Source organism: Ceratotherium simum, chromosome 22 (genome assembly GCF_057802395.1).
Source record: "Ceratotherium simum simum isolate JZ-2026a chromosome 22, ASM5780239v1, whole genome shotgun sequence".
NCBI lineage: Eukaryota > Metazoa > Chordata > Mammalia > Perissodactyla > Rhinocerotidae > Ceratotherium > Ceratotherium simum.
In genome coordinates this window covers 36,829,447-36,856,751 of record NC_141921.1, presented here as the reverse complement: position 1 = coordinate 36,856,751, position 27,305 = coordinate 36,829,447, and the positions used below count along the sequence as shown (strand labels likewise).

General features: G+C 51.2%; 1 protein-coding gene across 1 annotated transcript; it reads right to left on the bottom strand.

Annotated features, from left to right (window-relative positions):
• Positions 1–3,030: 3,030 nt before the first annotated feature.
• TAS1R2 (taste 1 receptor member 2) lies at positions 3,031–27,073 on the bottom strand. The gene is made up of 6 exons (XM_004425642.2): positions 26,892–27,073; positions 25,129–25,429; positions 21,942–22,715; positions 17,899–18,108; positions 5,148–5,271; positions 3,031–3,959 (listed from the first exon to the last, which is right to left on the bottom strand). The coding sequence occupies exons 1-6, from the start codon at positions 27,071–27,073 to the stop codon at positions 3,031–3,033; spliced, it is 2,520 nt and encodes an 839-aa protein (XP_004425699.1).
• Between the last annotated feature and the right edge of the window lie 232 nt (positions 27,074–27,305).

Genomic DNA, 27,305 nt, shown 5'->3' with positions numbered 1-27,305 from the left:
CCCTCTGATTGGGCCAACCCAGGTCATGTGCCCACCCCTGAGCCAATCACTGCAGCCAAGGGAAGGGCGTGTGTGGATTGGCTTGGCCCAGGTCGCCTACTCCACCGCGTGGAGCCAGGACACGGAGTCAGCTTCCCTGGAGCCCACGGATCTCCCTTGGGAGGGCAGGGCTGCCGGGTAGGGTGGGAGGGAAGGGGATGCTGGGAGGCATCAGTGTGTGGCCGCCGAGGGTCACTGGTCCCCATCGGGCAGGGTCATTGTGGGGATTAGAGATCACGTGTGTGAAGCACTGGGCACATAGTAGGTGCTCCTTGAAAGGCAATTCTTCTCTTAGTTGTGACATATAAAAGACCATCAAGAGAAAGAGGAAAGAGATTCAGTTTGTGGTCCCACAGGATAAAACTAGTGTCTATAAATGGAGCTCACAGCTAGTTGGGTTTTTATCTAATCTAAGAATTTTCTAGCTAGCATTGTCCTCAATGAGTCTCCCATCACTGGAGGGGAACAAGAAAGGATTAAGATCTCAGCTCAGGGTGCTATAGATGGAGGTGTGGGATCCCAGGATTCTCTCCCTAAGGGCAGTCCATGAGGCAGAACCAGGGAAATGAGGTCATTATCTCTCAAAAAAAAAAAAAGATTTAAAGCAGGGCGTCAGAAGCATGCAAGAAAAGAGAATTAAGAGCTTAAAACTCCCTGAGCCTGACAATCTGGTCCCGAGGGTGTGGGGACGGGACACAGGCGCATCCAGGAACAGACCGTGCAGAGCTGCCCCCCGGAAGCTCAGGGCCAGCGGGGGCTCAGCCGAGGCTCCAGGCTCCCCTGGGAAGCACGTGGAGGGGACAGAGATGGGATGTTCACACGGACAGTCCATCCTTGGGGTCTTTCCCCCGCATTCTCCAACCCACCAAGCCAGGACTGTGGGAAGAGGACCGAGCCAGAGGCGGCTGGTCACAGAGGAGGTGGAGGGCCGGGAACAGCACCTCTGGCGACCCAGGAGAGGGGCAAGCCAGCCTGTGCACGGACGCTGGCAGTGGCCACCAGGGAAGACTAGGGTCAGGTCCCCCACGTGTAGCCCCAGCTACCCTTCCAAGCTTGCTTCTTACAATCCGGCCACCCTCAGCCACGTGCTCCTGCCCGAGCTACCCTGGGCCTCCATGTACCCCACCTCTGCTCCCCCTAGTCCCCCACCCCTCCCCCCACACTCCAACTTCCTGCCTTCCAAACGCTTCTCTGTCCTTTCCCAGGGCCGGCTTCCCCCAGATTCTCCCCCAGTCACTGCATCCGCCAGCCCTCTCCCTACAGTCTGAAGCCCCTGGCACGCCACAGCGCCTGGGCGGGGACATTGAGTCCCCCACGGTGACTGCGGTTCCCTGCACCAGCTTTCCAGGCCGGCCCGTCTGGGTCTTACTCCACAGATGGGGGCCGTCCCTGCCACTATGGAGAAGTGGTCCAAACACATGAAGGCCATTTCCCCAAATCCCAGATGATTCGAGCCAAGAATCCCGCCACCCACCACTTGAAGCACGAAAGAGGTGAGTTCAGGACAAGGAGGAGATAGTCCTGCCCTCCCAGCTGCAAATAAGCTATGGAAGTTGCCCCTGCAGGGTCGGTGCCCGCCAAATGATAAATCACCCCCAGGGGAGTTCTGAGACGGCCACGCCGTCACTGCAGTAACGGGTTCTCCAAGGCGCCCATCTCCCCGCCTGAGGGTGGTGAGGCTCCGCCACCAGCTCTCCCACCCGCAAGCTGGGTGCACCTGAGCTGGTCACTCAACCTCTCTGAGCAGCAGTTTGGAGGCCTCAGCACTGAGGTTCTGGCTCCCTGGTGAGCTGTGAGAGGCCAGGTCTGACCCCTGGACGGGGGAGTCAGAGCCCCTCCTGCCGCCGGAGCCCACCGTTGGAGGGGGGAGGGTTGGTACGGGCACAGCCATGCCCAGCAGCCCAGCTGCTCTGAGGCACTGCAATGCCAAGGCAACAGCGCCATCTGGTTCTGGAGCACGCATGAGGCCCGAGGACCCCCAAGACAACACCCAGAATTTGCTGGGGTGAGGCTCATTTCCAACAGAGACGAGCACCGTGGACTAGAGCATATACCGTGGTCGTTTGAGTGTAAAAAGGAAACACAACCTTACTTTGTCCCTGATGGCTCCAAGGACATGTGGATCTGCAATGGCCGGCATTTATTGAGTACCTACTGTATGCACAGTTATTGAGTACCTACTGTATGCACTTTATGCACATTATCTCTGACCCTTAAACGTCCCTGTGAAGCAGCTTTGGTTTCCATTTTAGAGAAGGGAGGTGTAGGCTCACAGACAGCAAATAATTGGCCCGAGGTCCACAGCTCGGAAGAGGCAACACTGGGATCCAAACAGAGGTCTCTCTGATCCCACACATTCTTTCTCAGGGGACCTCTGGAAACAAGAAGGAAACCCATTCGTTTCACCCAAGAGAGGTTTATTCACTAGCATTTATGAAGAGCCCACTGTGCTCAGCCATTACTCAGAGATAACAGAGAAGCCGGGGTCCGAGTTCTGGGAGAATCTGGGAGATGAGACACAGACACATGCGGAGCTAGTGAATGATGCTGGGGCAGCATTTTCTGAGCTCACATCCTCCCGAACCAACCCCAGCCCAGCCCAGCCCACAGTATGGCTTCCCTTCCCCGCAGCGGGAGCAAAGGGAATGAGCCGGAACCTGCAGATACCCGCTGTGACCACCAGATGGCAGCTGCAGGCTGCTAAATTGGAGAACAATTGGTCACCTTGGGTGGTTTTTCTAGAATGGGGTGGCAGTGCCCGGCAAGCTAAACAGCTCCAGGGAAAGGAACAGAGTGTGACTGTTTTTAGGCATGCATCACTAGGTGGGTAAAAATGGCCAGGACGCAGAGAACCTTGGAGGGATGCCAAATTAGAGACCACAGTGGGGTGGTAATAGTCAGGGCTGGCTCCCCCATCCACCCGGAGTTGAACAAGCAAGCCCTCTGGTCTCCGTGTCCCAACGCCAAGGCCCTCCGTCCGGACGGGCGGTGCTAATCCCTCCCCATGGTGTAGTCCTGAATCACGCTGTTAAAGTAGGCTGGTGTGTTGCGCTCCGGGTAGAAGAGGATCATGTAACACTTGGGTCCGAAGTAGCCCAGGCTGATGCCCAGGAGGTTGAGCACGGTGACCGAGAGATCCATGATGGTGACCAGCACCCCGTCGTAGACGGACATGAAGGTGCAGAGGGAGATGGAGGAGGTGAAGTAGAAGGTCGTGCAGAGGGTGATGAACTTGGCCTCGTTGTAGTTGGTGGGCAGCTCCTTGCCCACGTAGGCAAAGCTGAAGCCCATCACGGAGAGGAGCAGGTCCAGGCTGGTGTTGAGCAGCAGCCCCTTGCGGTAATTGGGGTTGCAGGAGAGGATCATGATCTGGGGGTCATCGAGGTCGGCGCGGGTGGTGGGGCTGGTGGTCACGACCAGCACGTTGCCTGCCACGATGACCACCTTGAGCGCCGTGACAAACGCCACAAAGACGTAGGCCCCGTGGTAGCGGACCCAGTAGCCGTAGGCGCGCGGGAGGCGGCTGGCCATCTTGAAGATGCAGACGATCTGGAAGGAGCGCACCGTGAAGCAGGAGATGCAGATGGTGAAGCAGACAGTGAAGAGGGCCTGGCGGCAGAAGCACGAGAAGACCGTGGGCTGCCCGACGTACATGGGGACCATCAGGTATGCCACCAGCAGCGGCGTCAGTATCAGGAAGCACATGGGGCCCCCAGCCGAGCGAACCACGGGCGTCTGGAAGTGCCTCCAGAAGATGACCAAGATGGCCAGGGTGCCGAGCAAGCCCAGGGCGGCCAGCATGACCATAACGATGGTGGGTGCCTCGTTCCACTGGAGGAAGACCAGCTGCCGCTTGAAGCAGGAGGTGTCGTTCCTGTGGGACCACCCGTAACTGGGGCAGGGCTGGCAGTCAAACTCATCTGCAAGAGCACACAGCAACTCCCGTCAGCCAAACCCACCTTCCCAGCACCTGCATCCTCCAGGCCTGCACTGGGCCAGTCCCCAGGGGCGGAGAGAGAGAGAAAGGCAACCCCCACCGTCATAGCCAACGCTCACCGCATCCCTTACACCCACCGGCTCATCAACTCCTCACAGCAGCCCCATTTCACAGACGAGGAAACCAAGGCTCAGCAAGGTAACGTCACAAAGGCAGTAAGTCACAGGGGCAGGACTTGAATCGCGGTCTCCTTGACCCGGAGCCTAACAGCTATAATTCCTTCCTTCCAAGACCCCGCCCTCTGATGGGAGAGACACTCAACCATTTCTTCAAAGACTTCGTTCAACAAATATTTTTTTGAGCACCATCACTGTGATAGACACCTGAGACGAGAGGCCACAGAGATGGATAACACCCAGCCCCTGCCTCCAGGCTATGGACCAGTTGGGGGAGGAAGGCAGGGAAATCATTCGACAAACTTCTGTTGAGCACCCATCGGTGCCCTGCGCTCTGCTGGGCACAGAGTAAGTGCTTTGATTGGTAGATGTCTTCATCCACTTAGTCTGCTAATCAGCGAAGTCATGAGAAACAAATTTGAGCCCCAACTCTGAACTGTGCTAAACACTAATGTGGACAGAGAGACACGTCCCCACCTTCCTGGAAGTCATGTTCTGTAGGGAGACATGCTAATTCTTCTAACAGAGGAAGTCACTCAGTAAATGTTCACTGAGTAAACATTATATGCTCTGAACTACGCTAGGCACTTGGGAGGCGAGAGAAATAGATCAGATACCATCCCTGCCTTCCAGAAGCGTTCCTCCCATTGGGAGAGCCATTCACTCATTCTTCGTCTGGTGGACATTCCCTGGCCTAACACCCCTGGGCCTCGGGCTGTGTGTGTGGAGTGGGGATCAGTCACATCCCTGCCTGGTGGAGGTTTGTGCCCTCTCCCACCCTCCCCGAGCCAGCCCTGCACTGGGGATTTTGCTCCACACCAGGGGCTGGGGAGATACGAGAGGACCCGGACATGGTCCCTGGCCTTTGGACACTTGTGTCCCCTGGAGGAGACCCCGGAGACCCTGACAAAGAGGAAGGGTCCTGGAGATCCCCAGGGCAGGGCAGAGGCAGGGCAGGGCAGGGCAGGGCAGGGGTGCGGGCCTGGGAGTCATACCTGCAGTTTGGTTGAGGAAGGTGCCAGGGAGACAGTCGAGACACTCGAAGCAGCACGGGTGGATGCCCACAAACCTCTTTCTCTGCCCAGGCTGGCAGTTCTTGGAACACATGGACACGGGGATCTGGAGGGAGGAGGGCAAAAGACTCTGAGTCCTCTTTCCCCACACTCCAGGGCCTCCCTACTCTCCCCAACAAGCAGGATGCTCGGGGAGAGAAGCCTGGGCCCTGTCTGCAAGGGAGAGGGCTATTGGGACTGCCATTAGAACTGGGGCCCCCGTAGTGTTCCCTGCCCAAGACCCAATCCACTTCCTTCAGGGAACAGCACCCAACCGTTGAGATGGAGACTTTCTGAGGTCCTGAGTGGATAGGGTGTGATCCCGGGGCTGCCGGCAGCCATCTTGTCTCCCAGGGGAGAACATGCCCAGTGAAGGCTCTGAGAGTTGGAGAGAGTGAGACCCTGGATCCATCCTTGCCTGAAGCCTCATGGTCTACCCCTAGAGTTTTCAGTGACGTGAGGCAATAAATTAACTTCTTGCTTACATCGTCTTCTGTCCACTTGCAACCAAGATTCCTGATTAACACAGGCTTTATAGGAGCGGGAGTTTTCAGGTGAACAAGAGCAGGTAGGCAGTGACCACGTCTATGGTTTTTACTGCTCTATTTCTAGAACCTAGAAAAGAACCCAGCACAGAGGAGGCCTCCAATGATTGTTTAGGAAATGAATGAATGAATTATAAGTAAAGGAAACAGAGCAATGGGGTAGAGGAGTGGAGGGCGTGGCATGTGTGGGAAGAGGGCGTGTCTGGGCCTGGCTGGAGTCAGGAAGCACCAGGAGAGGTGGGAGAGCCGCATTCTGAAGGCTCGTCTGTGGCACGCTGAAAATGTAGGGGCAGTGGATGCGACCACGGTTCTTGAGTGGGGGGGTGGCCTGATTATATTCAGGTTGTGTAAAAATCATTCCGATGACCAATTAGGAGGGTGTTGCCAGAATACACGTGAGAAGAGCCAAAGGCCCAGACAAGGGGACATCCTGTGGACCACTCGACCCCAGAGCCCCTCTGTCTTGGCTCTCAGAGGGCCCCTGCCCCATGCTCCGCCCCTGTCGTCCCTCTTGTGCATGGCTGTCAGGTGACATTTCCAGGTGTCCTGTTCTTCTCCCTGAAACTTCTTCATGGAAGAACCTCAGAGACTCTCCAACAGCCAAAATTAAGTCTGACCCCCTGCCAACCTTTCCAGGGCCCCCGGGGTCTCCTCTGCCTCCCGTGGACCACACACATGCTAACAAACACACAACACACACACACCTCATCCAGACCCTCGCACCCCACTCCCTTGCCGTGTATCCTCTCCCCCTTCCAAAGTCATCTCTTCACCATCCCCTAAGTAATCAAATGAATCCTACCTCTTACTTGTGGAACCTCAACCCGCTAGTCACCCATCCACTCATTCACAAAGGTGTTGAGCACACACAGATGCCGGGCACTGGGAATACAGCAGTGACCCAAATGAGGCAAAGTCTCTGTTCTTGTGAAACGAGTATTTTCATAGACAAGAGAGACAACACACATATAAATATGTGATATGACCGATGGCGATAAATACCATGAAGGAAAATAAAGCCATGCAAGGGGGATGGAAAATGATGGGGGAGCTGATTGCAATCTCAAACAGGGTGGGTGACATTGAAGCAGAGACCTAAAGTCTGCGAGGGAGCAAGTGGTGAAGAAGTCTATTCAGGCAGAGGGAACAACACGTGCAGAGGTCCCACGGTGGTGAGACTTGGCGTAGTTGAGGAGCACGAAGGCCACTGTTGCTCGAGCAGAACGAGCAAGGGGGAGAGTGGCTGACCAGTTCAAAGACTTTTGCTTCTACTCTGAGTGAAATGAGCGACTACCGGTGGATTCAGAGCAGAGGAGTGACGGGATCTGACTTCTTTTTAACAGGATCGCCCTGTTTCCCGTGTTGAGTGTAGGCTGTGAGGGGCGAGGGCAGAAGCCAGAGACCAGGTAGGACATCACTGCGATAGCCCGGGTGAGAAATGATGGTGGTTCTGACCAGAGAGGCAGCAGTGGAAGAGCGAGAAGTGGTCACCTTCTGGAGGTATTTTGGAGGTAGACTGGACAAGGTTTACTGCTACATTGGATGAGAAAGGAGTCAAGAATAACTCCAGTGTTTTTGGTCTGAACAAAGGAAAGATGACATTGCCTTTTGCTGAGATGGGAAGACCTCGGGGGAGCAGGTTCGAGTAGCCAGGTGAATGCCTGAATTGAAGTTGAGGGGAGAAGTCCAATCTGAAGATATAAAATTGAGAGTTGCAAGCATATGGATGATATTTCAAGCCCTGTAGACAAAGAAGAGAAAACGTCCAAAGGCTGAACTCTGGTAACTTCCAGGGTTTAAAGGTCAAGGAGATAAGAAGGAATCAGAAAAGGACACCCAGAAGGAACAGTCATGGATGTAGGGGGACCAAGAGAGAGAATGCTCAGAATACAGGTAAAGATATCATTTACAAAGACAGGAAGTGATCAGCTGCGTCAAATGCCATTCACAGCTTGACTGTGACGATGACCATTGGAAGGGCAACAGGCAGACGTCAGTGACCTTGACAAAGGCAATTTCTGAAAACTGGTGTGAATGAAAACCTCATTAGAGTGGGTTCAAGAGAGACTGGGGGACTTCTGGTTTCCAGTCTGGCACGTAAGGAGCTTGGAGGTCATCACTTCTATCCTCACAACAATGAAAGGCCGAACAAACTGAAAATCAACAGCTCTTCTTAGATCCATCAGCATGTTGGGGTCCCAGGGCAGACTGCAGACCCCAAAACTGGAGAGACAGGCAAACACAAAGAATCACCAGGAGCAGAAACTGCCTCTGGAGGCAGCAACTGGCAGGAACACTGAAAGAGTAAATGAATAATTGCTGGAGACTGAGCTCCAACTAGCTCGAGGGAGAGACTTCTAGGGGCACAGCCTTAACCTCCAGGAGCCTCACCAGGTTTTCAGGGTGAATATTAAAGAAAAATCCCTCATGCTTCCAGTGGGGAAGGGGAAAAAGTAAACCTTTTGAAATACACCAGAGAATTCTGTTCTCCATAACAAAAGCCTGCCCTCAGGGGAAACTATTTTACCAGAGCCTAAATGACGTAGGGGAAGGGAAGTACCCAACTCCAGCCCCCTCCAGCCCTCCTGTCTCACCTAAGGTGGGGGAGCAGAGAAGCACTTGTGAAGGACACAGCCTAGGGGCACAGGCTCACTGAAAGAGACCTAGTCATAGGATTATTCTAGAATGCTTCTCCTCCTCTCACACTTTGCCACCACATCATTCAGGCTCCATATAATGACAGGGGACTACAAATGAAAGAACTGCAAGGTTCAGATTCTATTTAAGAAGGAGTCTATAGGGAAACACAAAGGCAGCAGTGGGGGGAGGACAAGAAAGAAGGACACTAGAGGCAACTTTAGCCTCTGACACCACAGCTAGAACAAAAAGTAAACATAGCACCTCATACTAAAGGTTTATCTACCTCAGTTTCTTTTAACTAATGTATCACATCTGGCTTTCAACAAAAAATTACAAGGCATGCTAAAAGACGGGGAAAAAAAAAACAGTCTGAAGAGACAAAACAAGTATCCGAACGAGACTCAGATATTAGAGATTTCAGAACTATCAGACCAGGAATTTAAAATAACTATGATTAGTATGCTAAGGGCTCTAATTGAAAAAGTGGGCAGCAGGCAAAAACAGATGGGCAATGTAAGCAGAGAAATGAAAACTCTAAGAAAGAATCAAAAGGAAATGCAAGAAATGTTTTAAAAACCCATGGTAACAGAAACAAAGAATGCCTTGGATGGACTCATCAGTAGACTGGACACAGCCAGTGAAAGAATCAGTGAGCTTGAAGATATGTCAATAGAAACATCCCAAACTGAAAAGCAAAGAGAAAAAGAGTGGAAAAAAACTCCAGAGTATCCAAGAACTATAGGGCAATTACAAGAAGTGTAACATACGTATAATGGGAATACTTGTTCTTTTCTCTGTCTACAAGGCTTGAAATATCATTCACATGCCCTTTCTTCAAAGGAGAAGAAATAGAGAAAAGAATAGAAGAAATAGTTGAAGAAACATGGCTGAGACTTTTTAAAAATTAATGACAGACACCAAACCACAGATTTAGGAAACTCAAAGAACTCTAAACAGGATAAATACCCAAAACACCTACACTTAGGTATGTCATATTCAAATTGCAAAACACAAAACAAAACAAAGACAATGATAAAGTCTTAAAGGAAGCCAGAGAGGGAAAATACCAACAAAAATGGTAACTAGAGAAAAAGAAGAAAATTTTATTATGATAAAAGTGTCAATCCATCAAGAAGATATAATAATTATAAACATATATGCACCTAACAAGACAGCCCCAAAATAATTGGTGCAAAAACCATCAGAATTGAAGGGAGAAATAGACAATTCATCACATAACATTTCACAATAATAGTTGGAGATTTCAATACCCGACTCTCAATAATGGATAGAACAACCAAACAGAAAATAAGTAAGAAAATAGAGGACTTGAACAACACAAGAAACCAACTAGATCTAACAGATATATGCAGAACACTATCTAACAGCAAGACGATATACACTTCTTCTCAAGTGGGAGATGGAAAATGGGACATTTTCCAGGACAGACCATATGTTAGATCACAAATTATGTCTCAATAGGTTTTAAAAAACTAGATGTCACACAAAGTATCTTCTCTGACCACAATGGGATGAAGTTAGAAATCAATAACAGAAGGAAAACTTTGTGGAATTTGTGGAAATTAAACAAAGCTCTTAAACAACCAACAGATCAAAGAAGACATCACAAGGGAAATTAGAAAATACTTACAGATGAATGAAAATGGAAACAGAACATTACAAAACATGGGATACGATGAAACAGTGCTAACAGGGGAAATTTGTACCTATAAATGCTTACATTAAAAAACAAGATAGATCTCAAATCAACAACCTAACTTTACAACTTAAGGAACTAGACAAAGAACAAACAAAACCCAAGGCTAGCAGAAGGAAAGAAGTAATGAAGATTAAAGCAGAGATAAATGAAATAGAGAATAGAAAAATAATAGAGAAAATCACTGAAACCAAAAGTTGGTCATTTAAAAAGATCAACAAAATTGACAAACCTTTGGCTAGGCTGACTGAGAAAAAAAGAGAGAAGACTCAAATTACTAAAATCAGAAATGAAAGTGGGGACATTACTACTGATTCTACAGAAATAAAAAGGATTATAAAAGAGTACTATGAGCAATCTTTTACCAACAAATTGGATAACCTTGATGAAATGGACAAATTCCTAGAAACACAAAACCTACCAAGACTAAATCACAAAGAAATAGAATATCTGAATATACATATAACTAGTAAGGAGATTGAATCAGTAATCAAAAATTTCCCAACAAAGAAAAGCCTTGGGCTTGATGGCTTCACCAGTGAATTCTACCAAATATTTAGAGAAGAATTAACACCAATCCTTCTCAAACTTTTCCCCAAAAAAATGAAGAGGAGGGAACACTCCCTAACTCATTCTGTGAGGGCAGCATCAATCTTATACCAAAGCCAGACAAAGACACTGCAAGAAAAAGTATAGTTCAATATCCTTTATGAACATCAATGTTAAATTCCTCAACAAAATACTAGGACACCAAATTCAGCAGCATAGTAAAAGGATTAAACACCATGACCAAGTGGGATATATTCCTGGAATGCAAGGATGGTTCAACGTATGAAAATTGATCAATGTAATACACCACATTAAGAAAGTGAAGTGGAAAATCCACATGATCATCTCAACTGATGCAGAAAAGCCATTGACAAAATTCAATACACTTTCATGATAAAAAATAAAAGCACTCAACAAACTAGGAGTAGAAGGAGACTACCTCAACATAGTAAAAGCCATATATGAGAAACTCACAGCCAACATCATGCTTAATGGAGAAAGATAAAGCTTTTCTCTAAGGTCAGGAACAAGGCAGGGATGCCCGCGTTCATGACTTCTATTCAACAGAGTACTGGAAGTCCTAGCCAGAGCAATAAGGCAAGAAAAAGAAATAAAAGGCATCCAAATGAGAAAGGAAGAAGAAAAATTACCTGTTCACAGATGATATGATCTTATGTGTAGAAAATCCTAAAGATTCCACACACAAAAAAAGGTTAGAATCATTAAATGAATTCAGCAAAGTAGCAGAATAGAAAGTCAACACATGGGGCTGGCCCCATGGCTTAGCGGTTAAGTGCGCACACTCCACTACTGGAAGCCTGGGTTCAGATCCGGGCATGCACCGATGCACTGCTTGTCCAGCCATGCTAAGGCCGCGTCCCACATACAGCAACTAGAAGGATGTGCAACTATGACATACAACTATCTACTGGGGCTTTGGGGAGAAAAAGGAAACAAAAGGAGGAGGATTGGCAACAGATGTTAGCTCAGGGCCGGTCTTCCTCAGCAAAAAGAGGAGGATTGGCATGGATGTTAGCTCAGGGCTGATCTTCCTCACAAAAAAAAAGAAAAAAAAAGTCAACACATAAAAATCAGTTGCATTTCTATGCACTAACAATGAACAATCAAAAAAGGAAATTAAGAAAATAATTCCATTTAAGATAGTATCAGAAAGAATAAAACACTTAGGAATTAACTTAACCAAGGAGGGAAAGACTTGCCCAATGAGAACTACAAAACATTTCTGAAAAATATTAAAGAAAGACATCCCATGTTCATGAATTGGAAGACTTAATATTGTTATAATGTCAATACCATCCAAAGCAATCTACAGATTTAATGCAATCTCTATAAAAATCCCAATGACTTTTTCTGCAGAAATAGAAAACCCATCTTAAAATTCATATAGAATCTCAATAGACTCTGAATACCCAAAACCATCCTGAAAAAGAACAAAGCTGGAGGACTCACATTTCCTGATTCGAAACCTACTACAAAGCTACAGTAATTGAAACAGTGTGGTACTAGCATAAAGACAGACATATAGACCAATGGAATAGAATAGAGATTCTAGAAATAAACACTCACATGGTCAAATAATTTTTGACAAAGGATCCAAGGTCATTCAATGAGGAAAAGACGGTTTTTACAAACAGTGCTGGGAAAACTAGATATCTACATCCAAAGAAATGAAGTTGGACCCGTACCTAACACCACATAAAAAGATCAACTCAAAATGGATCCATTGCCTAAATTAAAGACCTAAAACCATAAAAACTCTTAGAAAAAAACACAGGCCAAAATTTCATGACATTGGATTTGGCAATGATTTATTGAATATGACATCAAAAGCACAGGCAACAAAAGAAAAACTAAACAAAATAGACTTAATGAATATTTAAAAATTTTGTGCATCAAAAGACACTATCAAGAGAGTAAAAAGGCAACCCACCAAATGAGAGAAAATATTTGCAAATCTGATAAGGGACTAACATCTGGAATATATAGAGAACTCCTAAAACTCAACAACAAAAGCACAAACAACCCGATTCAAAAATGGGCAAAGGACTTGAATAGACATTTCTCCCAAGAAAATATACAAATGGTTGATAAGCACATGAAAAGATGCTCAACATCAGTAGTCATTAGGGAAATGCAAATCAAAACTACAGTGAGATACCACCTCACACCCATTAGGATGGCTACTATCAAAAATCCAGAAAATAAAAAGTGGTGGCGAAAACGTGGAGGAACTGGAAACTTTATGCAACTGCTGGGAGTGTAAAATGGTACAGCCACTGTGGAAAACAGTGTAACAGTTCCGCAAAAAATTAAAAACAGAATGAACATATGATTCAGCAGTTTCACTTCTGCGTATATGCTCAAAAAGGAATTGAAAGCAGGATCTCGAAGAGATATCTGTACACTCATGTTCATAGCTATTACTCACAATAGCTAAAACATGGAAGCAATCCAAGATGGATAAATGGATAAACAAAATGTGGTATATACGTACAATAGAATACTATTCGGTCTTTAAAAAAGAAGGAAATTCTGACACATGCTACAATATGGATGAACTTTGATGACATTATGCTCAGTGAAATAAGTCAGCCACAAAAAGACAAATATCATATGATTCCACTTACATGAGGTACTTAGAGTAGCCAAAATCGTAGAGACACAAAGTACAATGGTGGTTGCCAGGGGCTGGGTGGAGGCAGGAATGGGGAGTTATTGTTTAACGAGTATAGAATTTCAATTTTGCAAGATGAAAAGAGTTCTGGAGATGGCTGGTGGTGATGGTTGCACAACAATGTGAATGTATTTAATACTACTGAACTGTACGCTTAAAATGGTTAAGACAGTAAATTTTACGTTATGTGTATTTTACCACAATTTTAAAAACTGGAAAAAATGGCTAAGATGGTAAATTTTATGTGTTGTTTTAATTTAAAATAAAAATTTAAAAAACATGCCAAAACTTATGGGGCAGCAGTACTTAGAGGGAAATGTGTACTGTAAATGCCAATATTAAAAAAGATCTCAAACCACTAACACGCATTGTCTTATTGCAGAGTTCGGTTTACTCTTCTACCCTCTATCACAATGTTGTCCACGTGGAACTTCGTCATTCTGACAGTCTGCAGAACATCAAGCTAGTCCACTACATTAATGACATCATGCCAACTGGGTCTGGTGAATAAGAAGTGGCAAGTACTCTTTATGCCCAACTAAGACATGAATGCTAGAGGGTAGAAGAGAAACCCTACAAAGATTCAAGGGGCCTGCCACATTAAGGATGTTTTTAGGGGTCCAGTGGTCTGGGGAATGCCAGGACATCCTCTCTAAGGTAGAGGACAAGTCATTGCATCTTATACTTCCTTCCATTAAGGATGTATGGCAGTTGGTGAAATTTTGGAGATACTGCTCCAACCGACTTTTATCAGGCGACTCAGATGGCTTCCAGCTTCAAGGCAGAGGGTAGCAGGCCCAGAGAAAGTCCCTGAAGAAGGCCCTGGCTGCAGAGCAAGCTATGCTGTCCCTCGGGCCGTATGGCCAAGCAGAGCTCATGATGTTAGAGTGACCTGTGGTGGATAAGGATGGGCAGGCCCAACAGGAGAGTTGCAACAAGGCAACTACAACGTGCCTTCTACAACAAAGTACTATTCACTGTTTGGAAATTAGCTCGTGGTGTCCTGCTGGGCCTTCATGGGAATGGAGCACGTGGCCTCAGGACATCAAGTGACTATCAGATTCACGGAGTCCTATGGTTGGGCAGAAAGAGTGGCAAGTCGTCACACAATGGAGATGGTGCATGTGGGATCAGGCCAAAGCAGGTCCAGAGGGTACAAGTACATTTCTTAAGTCAATGGTTGTGATTCCGACAACATCTACCTCTGTTGTGACAATTCCTCTCCCTCAAATCACACCTAAGGCCTCACAGAGGGATTCTCTGTGGCCAATTGATAGAGAAGGAGAACGTTCAGGAATGATTCACATAAGTCAGCTTGGTAGATTAATGTGAGCTGAAAATGAACTACTGTCATAGGAAGCTCCTCTCGGGGGTTATTCCGAAGGACAGTAAGGAGGGAAGATGCTCCCAGTTTGTAGAAACGCAAGCAGGGAACTCGCTTGTCCACTCTGCATGGATGGAGAAACGTCCTGAAGCACGGATATTCTTGGGCTCCTACGCAATGAGGAATGGCTTGGTGGGTTGTTCAGGGGCCTGGGAAGAGCAAGATTGGAAGAATGGAGACAAGATAGTTTGGTGGGAAAGGTATACGCGTGGATCAGTGGGAGTGAGCACAAAGCACGAAGATTTGTTTCTTGTGTTAATGCCCATCAGAGAACGCGGAGAGAGGAATCGAAGATCAGAGAGAAAAGATGAGTCGTCCGATAGAGGTCAGCTGGCCTCTGTCCTCAGCCACTCAAGGCTGGCACAATGGGCCGTGAGCAGAGCGGCCACGGGGTCAGGGATGGAGGCCGTGGGCACGGACCCAACAGCTTGGGCTTCCTTTCACCATGGTCGACCTAGCTATTGCCACTGCGGAAGGCCTACCTGCCAGTCACAGATACCACGCTGAGCCTGCGATTTGGTACCATTCTGTAAGAAGACCAGCCAGCCAGCTGCTGGCAGATGTGTCACATCAGATCCTTTCTTCCCTGGAGGGAGCGTTGACTCATCCTTGTAAGAATTTGCCCTCCCTGACCTGGGGATCCCTGACAAGGGACCCATTTTATGGTGAAGGGTGTGTGACATGGACACATGACCACAGGATCCACTGATCCCAATATACACCACATCATCCAGAAGTATCCAGCCTAATAAAATGATGGGATGGCACACTAGAGGTTCAGCCAAGGAACCAGCTTGGGGGTGACACCCTGAGGGTGGGGCACTGCCCTTTAGGACGAGGTATAAGCATCAAGTGAAAGGGTGGCACATAGCGCTGTGGTCCCAGCAGCTAGAATAAGTGGGTCCAGCACCCCCAGGGTGAAAGGATTGGCCCCACTCAGCAGTATTCTCAGGGGCTGGTAGAATCGGTGCTTCTTGTCCCCACAACCTTAGACCCTGCTAGAATAGAGGTTCTGGTCTCCAAAGGAGGACTACGTCCACCAGCAGACACGTAGGGTCTACGGTGACCACCTGGTCATTTAGGGGGCGTCATGCCAGCGAACGAGAAGGCCAAGAAAGGAGGAGGTCATTGACTCTGATGAACACGAGGGGCTGGGGCTGCTGCCCCACAAGGCAGGTAGGAAGGGGTAGGTCTGGAACCCAGGGCTTCACCAAGGCGGCCCTTGGTGCTTCTAGCCCAGTGATTACTGCTACTGGACAGCTGTCACAACCACAGGCCAGCAAAGACAAGGCAACTAAGGGCTCAGACACCTTGGGGGTCAATGTCACTCCACCAGCCCCGTGCCCTAGAGCAGCCAAATGGCCAAGGGTGAGGGGACCCAGCATAGACGGTGGACGGGAGAGATGACGAGTATCGGTTCCACCTTGGGCCCAGCTGCAGCAGCAGGGCCTGTGGCTGGGTCCCCTCAACTACCCTCAGGTAGAGCCGGGGCTGGCTGCTGCCCTAGAAACTCCGATCACCAGGCGCCATGAAGGACACAGACGCAATGGGTGAACGAGGAGTGGACGTCTCTGGGCCTCCCTCATATTTTCTTGGCCCAGCTTTTATTCCGGCCATGGCTGCACCACCGATCTCAGGCAGACGTCACCCATCAGCAGCTCCCGTCAGCTACGCTGCAGGTCTCTTGCTCTCTGCCCCGGGGCTGCATTGTGAGATGCCCGTGGGAAGCTGCTGGGCTGTCCTACAGGTGTGACCCGGAAGTGCAAAGGAGTTAACACCCCATGGAGTGACCCTTGACCACTGCCGTGGGAGCCGGTATGGGGCCAATGGATCAACGCCATCCTCTTCCCGCCCCTGGTGGACTATTCCAAAGTGGCTCCTCAGAAGGTCCTGGCAAGACTGAGCCCTATTGCTCACAGCAGTGTCCAGCTTAGAACATTCCCTTGCACTGACTTTCCCTCTTCCCTGTTGAACTCTCCCTGGTCTCTCACTCCTGTTCCCCCGGATCATGTCCTGGAATAAACTATCTGCACATAAACCCTTGTCTCAGGCTCTGCTTTCTGGGGGAAACCCAGGCTAAGACACTGTTATTTGTCGAAGTGTGTCCCCTCAAAATTCAAATATTGAAATCCTAACTCCCAGGACCTAAAAAGGTGACCTTATTTGGAAACAGGATCATCGCAGATTAGTTAAGATGAGGTCATACTGGAGTAGAGTGGACCTGACTCCTAGGTGACTGATGTCTTTATGAAAGGGAGAGATTTGGAGACAGACACCCCCACAGGCAGAACGCAGGGTGGAAATGAAGGCAGGGAGCCGGTGGTGCTTCTCCAAGCCGAGGAGAGCCAAGGATGGCAGGCACTCCCCCAGAAGCCGGGAGAGAGGCCTGGAGTGGTTTCTCCTTCACAGCCCTCAAGACGCTTCTGTTCCTTAAGCCTCCCGGTTTGTGGTACTTGGTGATGGCAGCTCTAGCAAACTAATAAAGAACCAACCCAACTTACTCCATAAAATCCCCCAAGATTCTCAGGAACTAGCAGCACGGAGTACCTCTGGAACTGGGGATGGGGGTGCGGGATGAAGCCTCTTTGAGAAGCTTTTGGATCCCCTCCCCCACCACACAAGGCTGGGTCTCTACCCCTCTGCGCACCGGTGGCACTCTGACAGCTGATTCTCTAAAGAGGGTAAAACGAAGGAGCTTTAGACTAACAGATGTGAGACACGGTTGAAGGCAAAGCTACCGTACCACAAACATGAATATTAATTGATAAGATGTACCTGAATGCTGTATATGGAGACACGGAAAAGCTGTGTGGCCTTAGGCAGGTCATGCAACCACTCTGTGCCTTGAGTTTTCTAACCCCTAAAACAGGGAGACTAGTGGCATCAATCTCCTAGGGGTGACATGAGAACTGAATCCTTAGCACACATGTGTCCAGCAAACGTCTCCTTTGCAGGGGCCCCTGAGCCCCTCCATCCTGAAGAGCCAGAAAGCGCTGAACATCCAGAGTTCTCCGTCAGTGGAGGGAGGACAGGACCCCGGGCCACACGCCCACAAATAGAGACGCCACCAGCCAGCGGTAATGAATCTTGGGTCCCTTGCCGCCCCAGCACAGCCCCGACGCCCAGCCCTAGGCCCCGTCCCCCCCAGCCCCTCCGGAGCTGACCGTGTTGCCGGGGGTGTGCCAGGAGATGTGGCGGGTGTCCCTCAGCTGCCGCAGCACGGGATCGTAGAAGGCAACGCTCTGGAAAGGGCTCTGGCTCCGGTCCCACTGCCACTGGATGATCTCCAGGCTCACGGGCAGGTCCCCCTGCTTGTCGAAGAAGATTTGGTGGCCCAGGAGGGTGAAGTTGACCTTCCGGATCTCCTCAAGTAGCTGGAGGGGCCAGAGGAAGTGAAGCTGACACCCAGGGCCAGGTCAGACCTGGGAGAAATTCCACCACCCCACCAGCCTCGGTTTCCACTTCTGTAAAATGGGGCAGTAGGACTGAAAACGCAGCAGTTCAGAGACAGCGGCAGGGAGCTCCGAACCCGGAGTCAGACACGTCTGAGTTGAGGCGCCAGCTCTGCTTCCCGCTGTGAGGCCTTGGGCCTGTCACTCAACCTCTCTGAATCCCAGTTTCCTCTTCTGCAAAGTGGGAGCAATGAAACACTATCTTTTGGGCTTTGAAGCAATAAATGAGTTTATCCACATCAGGGGCTTAGCACAGTGCCTGAAAAATAGTAAGTCCTCACCTCAGTCCTTTTCCTGGAAGTTACCTCGGCCATCCCTCTGGGACCCAACACCTGTGGTCCAGAGTCGACTGCGTCTCCCACCTGCAAGGGTTAGCTGGGCTCTTTCCTGTCCCGGGTCCCTTCTGCATCCCTACACTGTAGAGTCAGCTGTCTTTCCAGTCTCTCCCACCCTCCCCCATCTCTCTCAGTATGTAGAAGCTGGTACATACTAGAACATGCTTTGGATATGGCATCCTTTGGCCTGAATTCCAATGCCAGCTGTATTCTCAGTTTGCTGTGTGACTTTGGGCATCACTGAACCTCTCTGGGCTGATCCCAAAAGGGCTTCCAGCTTTGATATCCCATTAATCTGGCTTCTAGATTTCTCTCCATAAATGGGAGAGTCTATTGGGCTATATCTTGGGGGCCAGAGCTCACCTCACCTTGGGGACTGACAGACAGATAGCCAAGGGAGTTGGGCCCTAGCCTTCTCCCTGCCCTGCCCGGGGAGTGAGGTCCTGGCTCTGGAAACCTCTTTGGAATTTGCACAGGCTGCTGTGCCTGAGGGCAATGGTCCTGGGAGACGAGAGGAGGGAGGCTCCTGCCAAGTGGTCGGCCTGAGGATGGGGATCAGGAGGGCAGAGCCCCTGGGGAGCCAGATGCTGTTGTCCGTGTCACACCCCTACAGTGACCTGGCCAAGCTGGGCTGAGAGCAACCTGGGACTCCAGGGATCCAAAAGACGGGCTCAGAAAACATTGTCCCCGGAATTCTCCGGAGGGGGCAGTGGCCGGGACTATTATTGGCAGGGGCCTGGGCATCTCGGGACCCCCTATGGGGTATGAGCCTTGATTCCCTTCCTCACCCCCCAGCAGTGGCTCTGCCCCCAGCCCCACCGTCTCTCCTAAGGCCAGACATGGGCATCAGAAAGGAATGTGGAGGATACTTGGCTTCCCCTCCGCCCCAGGCAACGGGCACACACTATTGTTAGTCCCTCAATAACTCAGCAGGGTATCATGAGTCCTTCTATTTAACAGATGAGAAAACCGAGGCTCAGAGATGTTAAATAAGTTGGCCACGGTTGCACAGCTCTTGGTGGCAGAGCTGGGATTCCAACCCAGGTCTGCCTGATGCCAAAGCTCTGCTCAGTTCATCACCACCTGCCTCCCAACAGATGGGCTGTAACTGCAATGCTGAGGGGTGGGCAGAGGCGGAGAGAAGGGTGAGGCGCCAGTGAGGGTGGCAACAGGTGGAAATGAACCAGCCTGTGTTCCTGGCTGGCTAGATGGTCCCTGTTAGGGTCCCATTCCACCGACCTGTAAAATAAAGGGATTGGACCAGAAGATTCTGAGAGGACTCACAACTCTGACCCTCAACAACCTGCTGAACTTTCGCTTGAACAGCCAAAGCCCCCACACGTGTGCCAGCCAGCATTGACCCAGCCTCCTCCTGATCGGATCCCCTGCCGTCACCTCCCAGCACATCCTCCCGGCCTCCATCTCCAAGCCTCCTCGTCTCCCCCGAGGCCTCTCCTAGGGGTGCCCTCCTCTCCAGACCCACCGCCCCTGCCCTATTTCATCACCACCCTCTGGCCACTCCTGAGCTGGGTGACCGTCACCTCTTAGAACCTCCATTTCACCTGTATGTGGGAGAGAAACAGTAAAGTAACAGCGTCTGCTCACAGGGTGTTTGGGGCTAAGTGATAATTCATGTAGAGGAGGCCAGCTCTGTGCTGGGCACATACTACCTGCTCAGTCATTCACCCATCGTTCAATAAACATTCACTGAGGGTCAACTCTGAGCCGGACCCACTGACAGCAGCAGGGACACAGCATTGAACAGGATTGACGGGTCCCTGCTCCCACAGGCTTACATTTGAGGGGTAGGGTAGGAAAGAGACAACAAGCAAGGACGCAGATAAATAAACACCATAATAACACCTTGAGATCAGTGTTACGACAAAAATAAACAAGGTGGCGTGGCATGACCCAGCGTGGGCGGGGGGGTGGTGTAAGGACGCCACAGATGGTTTTGCAGCTCGTGGGTCTGTACAAGTGGGTCCAGTTAGGGCGATGGGGAGGGAAGGCTGGAGCCCAGCTCGCCCAGCTCATCAGGCCATGCACCCGCTGTGGGGCCGTGCTCACCCGGAGCAAAGGGCATCGTAATCTGATTCATCTGCGCAAAATGGCATCGTTTCCTGGTTCACACACCACACTGTTAATGCCAGTGGAGACCCTGTGTAAAGCCAACATAGGATGACCCGGGCTCTCTGCTTCCGGCCTCTACCCCCGCTCCACCCCAACCCTAAACTGGCTTGTTAGATTGTCTCAGAAACGTCACCTTGGTGCTCAGCTTGACCTCTCTGCAGGCTCCTGCTGCGGCCAGGACAAAGCCCCAACTCCTCCTCCAGCACTATGCCCTCCAAGGCCACCCGCAGCTCCCCTCGCCCCCTACGCTTCGGCCACGCTGGCCCGACCACTTGTCCAGGCCACCACTCTCCCACTCTCCTCCTGGAATGTCCAGTGCCTGCCCTCCCCTACTTAAACCCTGCCTTCCCCGGCTCCCGCCCACCCAGTGCTGCCCCTGCCGCCCCTCCACTCATGGCTGCAATTCTGACTTCCTGCTCTGCTTTTGAAAGACGAACTCTTAGAGTTACAGGCTAGGCTCTGAGAATACGGGGTGGAGAGGTCCCTACAAACAAATAGAATAAGGGAGGGGACTTTTAAAGAGCCAAGTTGCTCTGTTGAGGAAGTGAGCAGGTATTTGGGGATGGGGGACCCACAAAAGGGAGGAAGGGGACCATTAAGATGGGACGTGGACAGGGGTTGGGGGGGAGGCTGAGCAACAGGGTGGGCAGCTGGCCCCAAACTGTGAAAAAGCCAGTGAAGTGCTTACGCCCAGAGAGCAAGGTAGAAAGTGTACATCTCTGATGTAAAGCCCCTCTGCTCCTCCAGACCCTCAGTAAAACCTTCTACACCCTGAAGGCTTCATAGTAGGGTGCGTGCATGCGTGTGTGTGTGTGTGTGTGTGTGTGTAAATCAGGAAAACACAGATTTAAATCCCAGGTCTGAGTCAAGGAGATGCAGACCTGGGACAAGGAGAAGATCCACACCCCCGAAGCAGGGCCTCGGAGAGCTGATGGGAATACACAAGCCCGCCCCCAGGCCTCAGCCCTGGAGAGACGGCCAGGGGACCCGGCACTCCCACCGCCTGCGAGCCTTCCCATGAGGGACTTTCACCTGAATCTCCAACGACAGACTATTTTGGATGGGGATAATTAAATTAATACTAAAAAAGGCATTTTGCTGTGGCACCATGAGGGACTTCTGGTCCCAGTGTCCGGAGGCGGGCATGTCCTGTGGCCCCCCAACCTGCTTCTCCAGAACCCACCAAGGGAGGGGGAGGCTAGAGCAGAGCAGGGGGCGCCCTGTGGTCTCCATGGCAACCACGGACTCTGCCTGCTCCGCGGGCCCTAGCTTCCTGCGGCCGGGCCTCACCCGCCAGGGGTAGACCACCTCCTTGTGGCACGCGGTCTGGTTGCAGCCCAGGAGGCTGTGCAGCGCGTGGGCCACGGCGTAGACGGCCGAGTACACGCTGTAGGACGTGCGGTCGCCCGAGAGCGTGAGGATGGTGTTGTAGGACATGGTGGCGTCCAGGCAGGTGTCGCACTCCTGGTTGCAGGTGGCCCCCTTGCTGGTCCTGTTGGGCGCGGGCTGCCTGGCCTGGGAGCGGCGCAGGCGGAACTCGTTGAAGCCCGGGATGGGCACGGTCTGGGTAGCAATGCCCAGGAAGGTGCCCGTGTGGCGCAGCTCGGCGAGGTTGTGCAGGACCGGGTCAAGGGCCCAGGACTCGGAGGCGATCCACACGGCGCCCGTGAGGTTCTGGTGCAGCACCTCGAGGAAGAAGTTGTGCAGGGCCAGGTCTGGCGAGAAGATGACCACGACGCGCGCCGTGCTCTGTTTCAGTTTCTGCACGATGACCGCCAGGCGCTGGCGCTCGTCCGGCGTCACGGTCTGGTTGGGCTGTGGCGTGGGCAGCACCTCCTGGAAGGCGATGCAGATGTCGTGGTGGGCCAGGTGCTTCCTGAACAGCTGGCTGTTGTCATGGCCGTAGTCGTCGCCGCTCACCAGCAAGACGACCCAGTTCCAGCGGAAGCGCAGCATGAGCTGTGCTATGGCCTCCATGTGGTGATCGGCCCCCAGCACCGTGCGCAGCACCGCCGGGAAGTGCAGCTTGTCGCGCAGGTCGTCACTGATGGCGCTGTAGGTGATCTGCCGGAGGGGAGGGGCCGCTGGCATTAGCGAGGGCGCCACCGGCCACATCATCCTGGTGGCATTTAGGGAGCGCACAGTGCCAGCCACACCCGGGGCTAGGTGGTTTACACCATCCTCATCTTGGTCATCAGTGCAGTGACATTTTATGAGAACCTACCGTGTGCCGGGCCCTGGATAGGTGCTTTATATCAGCGTCATCATGACTATCGTTGTAGGAACGTTCATCGAGCACCTACTGTGTACCACCCCCTGGACTAGGTGATCATCAGCCTTGGGCTGGGCTACACCATCATCGTGATGGTCATCAGCATAGTAGCATTTAGTGAGAACCCACGACAGGCCAGGCCCGGGCTTGGTGCTTGGCATCAGCATCAGCCTCATGCTCATCATCTAGCAACACTTACTGAACACCTACTGTATGCCAAGCCCCGGGCTAGGTGATTTATATCATTATCATTCCTATCATCTAATAACACTTACTGAGCACCTACTGTGCGTCTGCCAGCATAGTGCTCTCCTCCTCGTCATCACCATTGTCCCATCATCAGATTAGTCCCATCTCCTCCCTCAGCATCCAGGACTTCACCCTCTTGGTTTTCTTTCCACCTCGCTGGTTGCTCCATCTCCTTTGCTGGTTCCTTCTCTTCTCTACGACTCTCAACATTGGAGGACCCCAGGGCTCAGCCCAGTCCTGGTTTCTTCTCCATCTGCTCTCTCTCCCTGGTGATCTTATCCAAACTCTTGGTTTTAAATACTTTGTATGCTGACAACTCCCAATAGCCCCAGCCTGGACCTCTCCCCTAAACTTCAAACTGCTATTTGCAACTGCCTACCTGACATCTCAAACTTGACATTTCCAGAACTGAACTCCTGTCTCCTCTGAACCTGTTCCATCCACAACGTCCCCATCTCAGTTGATGGTGGATCCATCCTTCCAGTTCCTCAGGCCAAAACTGTGGAGTCCTCGTCGGCTCTTCTCTCTCACACATGCCACATCCAATCCATCAGAGAATCCCAATGGGTCGACCTCCAGAACATGTCCACCCAGTGCCGGCCACCTCCCCACTCCCTCCTGGTCCAGCCACTGCCATCCCTGGTTTGGGTTACCACAATGTCCTCCACCCTTCCCCTACAATCTACACTTAACGTGGCAGCCAGGGTGTCCCTGCTCACACATACATCAGTCACGTGACTCCTCTGCTCAAAACCTGCCAACAGCTCCCAATGTCACTCAGGACAAGCCAGAGGCCTTCAGTGGCCCCTACGGGGCCCCATCCTCCGCCCAGCCCTTACCCCCCTGACTTCATCTCCCCCTGCTCTCCCTCTGCTCCACTTCTGAACACACCAGGCACCTCCTGCCCTCTGTGTCTGCTGACCCCTCTCCCTGGAATGCTCTTCTCCTAGATGCCCGCATAGCGCCCTCGCTCCTTCACCTCAAGTCTCTGTCCAGCTGTCAGTGAGACCCACTGACCGCCCTGCTTAAAACTGCAATCTCCCTCTACCCACCCCCACCGCCTGACCCCTGACATGCAGGATCTCCCTTACCTGCTCGACCCCTTCCATCCATGGCACTTCTCACCTACTAACCCACTCTATCATTTATGTATTCACAATTATTGTCTGTCTCTCCTCGAGAGAAGCTCTATGAGGGCCGTGATGTCCGCTGGTTTGTTCCCAGCTGTATCTCAGTGCCTACAACAGCCCCCGGCACAGCAGATGTTCAATAAACATTTGTTAAATGAAGGAAAGAATGAGGCCAGTCCTGGACTAGATGCTTCACATGAGAATATTAACATTTATTGAGCACCTACTGTGTGTCAGACCCAGTGCCAGCTGCTCTTTAATGAACAGATATTTTATGCCGGTTCTGGACTAGGTACTTTCAGCACGATGATGATAATAGTGCTAATAAGGGTAGTAACACTAACGGCACTTTTTTGAGGACCTACTATGCGGCTGACCATGTGCTAGGCAACTGTACGGGATAATAGTGAGCACTCTCTGAGTTCCCGTTCTTGTGCAAGATGCCTTACGTAACAACATTCCTGACTACCTACCTAGAAACTCTTCCATAGGTTGACTGCTTAATCTTCAGGCAGTCCTGGGATGGAACTCTTACCATCCCATTTTACAGGTGGGGAAACTGAGGCTCAGAAGAGTTAAGAGATTTGCTCAAGGTCTCGCGATGGCCAAGACGCAGAGCGGAGAGGCACACCCAGGTCTGTGTGCCTCCAAAGCCTGAGGTCTTAACCGGTAGTCCAGGCTGCCTTTCACGGATGGGGGTTGATGGCCTGACCTTGCTTCTGCTCCCACCTCCGCCACGCCCCGTGACTGGCGGGGGAAGTGAGCCCTCTGGACAATCACTCCTCGGCCCCTCCGCAGCCCCTTCTCCCGGGACCCGGGGGCTCACCTGTGGAAGGAGAAAGAGGGAGAGGAGATGGGCCACAGTCATGGCGGCCTCGGAGCTGTCAGGGCCGATGACGGCCACCACACGGGGCACGTAGTGGCTGTAGTCGTCCTCGATGGGCAGTAAGTAGTCCTCCCCCGCCAGGTAGTAGAGCACAGGGTGCACGTTGTTGGAGACGTAGCAGGTGTCCACCATCTCGTAACCCAGCAGCACGCCCGGCAGCAGGGTGCTGTGGTTGTTGATCTCCTCCACCGCAAAGCGCATGGCCTGCATGAGGTTGTAGCCCAGCACCTTCATCTCATACCTGGAGGGGCCAGATGGGGGTATGAGGGAGGAGACGAGGGAAGGGGCTGGGAAAGTCAACTTGTCCCTCCTGCCTGTCATAGGAAAGCCAAGGCGTTGCCTAAGAACAAGCCACTCCAGAAGATTCTGGAATTTTTATCACATCATTGTTACCATGTCACATCTCTAGGATCACCATTGTCCCTAAAACCACCTCTGACACTGTGATCTCTGTGTCAGAGATCACATCAATCGCTACCACTTCCATCCCCATACCTATGACCTCTGTCATCACTCTACCAATGGCCATAAATGTGACCACGATTACCCACTATAACCTCCATCATCATTATCACCACTATCACCTTCATCACCTACTATTCCTGTTACCAATATCATCACTACTGCCATCACTGTCACCACATGTCTGTGAACACCATCACAATACCACCATGACCACCATCACCCTCATCATCACCATCGCTACCATCACCACCACCATGACCACCGCCATCACCATCGTCACCATCACTACCATCACCACCACCATCACCATCATCACCATACTCTTCACCATTTTCATTATCACCAGTATTACTACTGTCAACATTATCAACATCGCCACCATCACCGTCATCACCTCCATCACCATCCTCACCACCATCACTTCACTGGACTCCCCACCATTATCACAAGCATCAGAATATCCAACATCATGCCTAGTACCACCACCGGCACCATCACCCTCACAGTTCTCAAGCCAGCATATAATCTCCCCCAACATCATACAACTTGTGTGTTTCTTATAGTCAGCCCTTCAGCATCTTTGGCACTCTCCTTCCTTTCTGCCTCTCTCCCAGAATGCCTTCGCCCTCTTTGCACGAGGTCACTACTTTATAATCCCAGTGTCCCATGCTTGCATGAAGATGGCCCACCCAATCTCTGAGGGATGCTGCCATCCCAAGGGGCTCATGGGGGAGAGGGGGCAAAGGAAATCCCTTCCAGCCCTGAAAGCACTCCCACCCACCCAACCACAGTCCTGGGAAAATGCACCCTTCCCCTCCTGCCTGAGAACCTGCTACAGAAAAACCACATTCTGCCTCTCAAAGTCTAGTCCCTAGTCCCTAGACTAGGTCTTGACATGGACTCACTGGGAGTCCCCCAGTTGCCAAAGTGTTGATAGTCTCTAACACCACTCTAGGCTCAAACATCCTATAACTCTTTATTAAGAGATGTGACATTGTGACAATCAGGTCTCAGCATTTCAGAATACAATTGCCAATGGTCTCCGTAACACGGACTGTGTGGGATCTCCCTGGGGGCCAGTCCTCTCCCATCCAGGACTGGGGGTTGGTGATGAACGAGGAGGAGCATTCTGAGCCCTGGGCCTGGGTCCTGGCCTGGTCCCCCATGGGCCACAGGGGAAGCCCGGGCTTCCCACTCCCCGGCCCCGCCGCCATTCCAGCTTCACGCTAGAGACTCACTCCTTGCACTTGGGCACCTGCAGGTAGTTGAGGTGGACGATGCCCTTCACGTTGGCGTGGAGGCTGAAGAGGCCCCCCAGGAGGTAATCCCCAGCCAGGTAGAAGTCCGAGTTCTCAGTCGGCTCAGCCAGAACCTGTAGCAGGAAGAACAGGGAGCAGACCGCCCTGGCCTGGGGTCCCATGGCTGGAAAGCGGGGGTCCCAGGAGATGGCTCTGCCTCACTGGAGAGCTGGCGGCTCGACACCAGGGCATTTGCACAGACATTTACATAGGGGCGGTCCTGCCACTGTCTGTGGGGCGGGGAAAGCCACTGGGACAGGCGGAGAGGTTTGAGGGCTCTGAGGAAGGGGAGGAGGCTGCAATTAGGACGATCCTTGCTTAGGGCACAGTGGGCCCTGGGTGGTCCGGGAGAAC

Bases quoted from the DNA above. Each gene is read 5' to 3' on its own strand.
- TAS1R2 (XM_004425642.2), bottom strand. From the start codon at position 27,073: ATGGGACCCCAGGCCAGGGCGGTCTGCTCCCTGTTCTTCCTGCTACAG. The intron at 25,430-26,891 runs GTGAGTCTCTAG...TGGCCCCTCCAG, and splicing joins CAGGTGCCCAAGTGCAAGGA to GTATGAGATGAAGGTGCTGG. The intron at 22,716-25,128 runs GTGAGCCCCCGG...CCCCTCCGGCAG, and splicing joins CCCTCTTTCTCCTTCCACAG to ATCACCTACAGCGCCATCAG.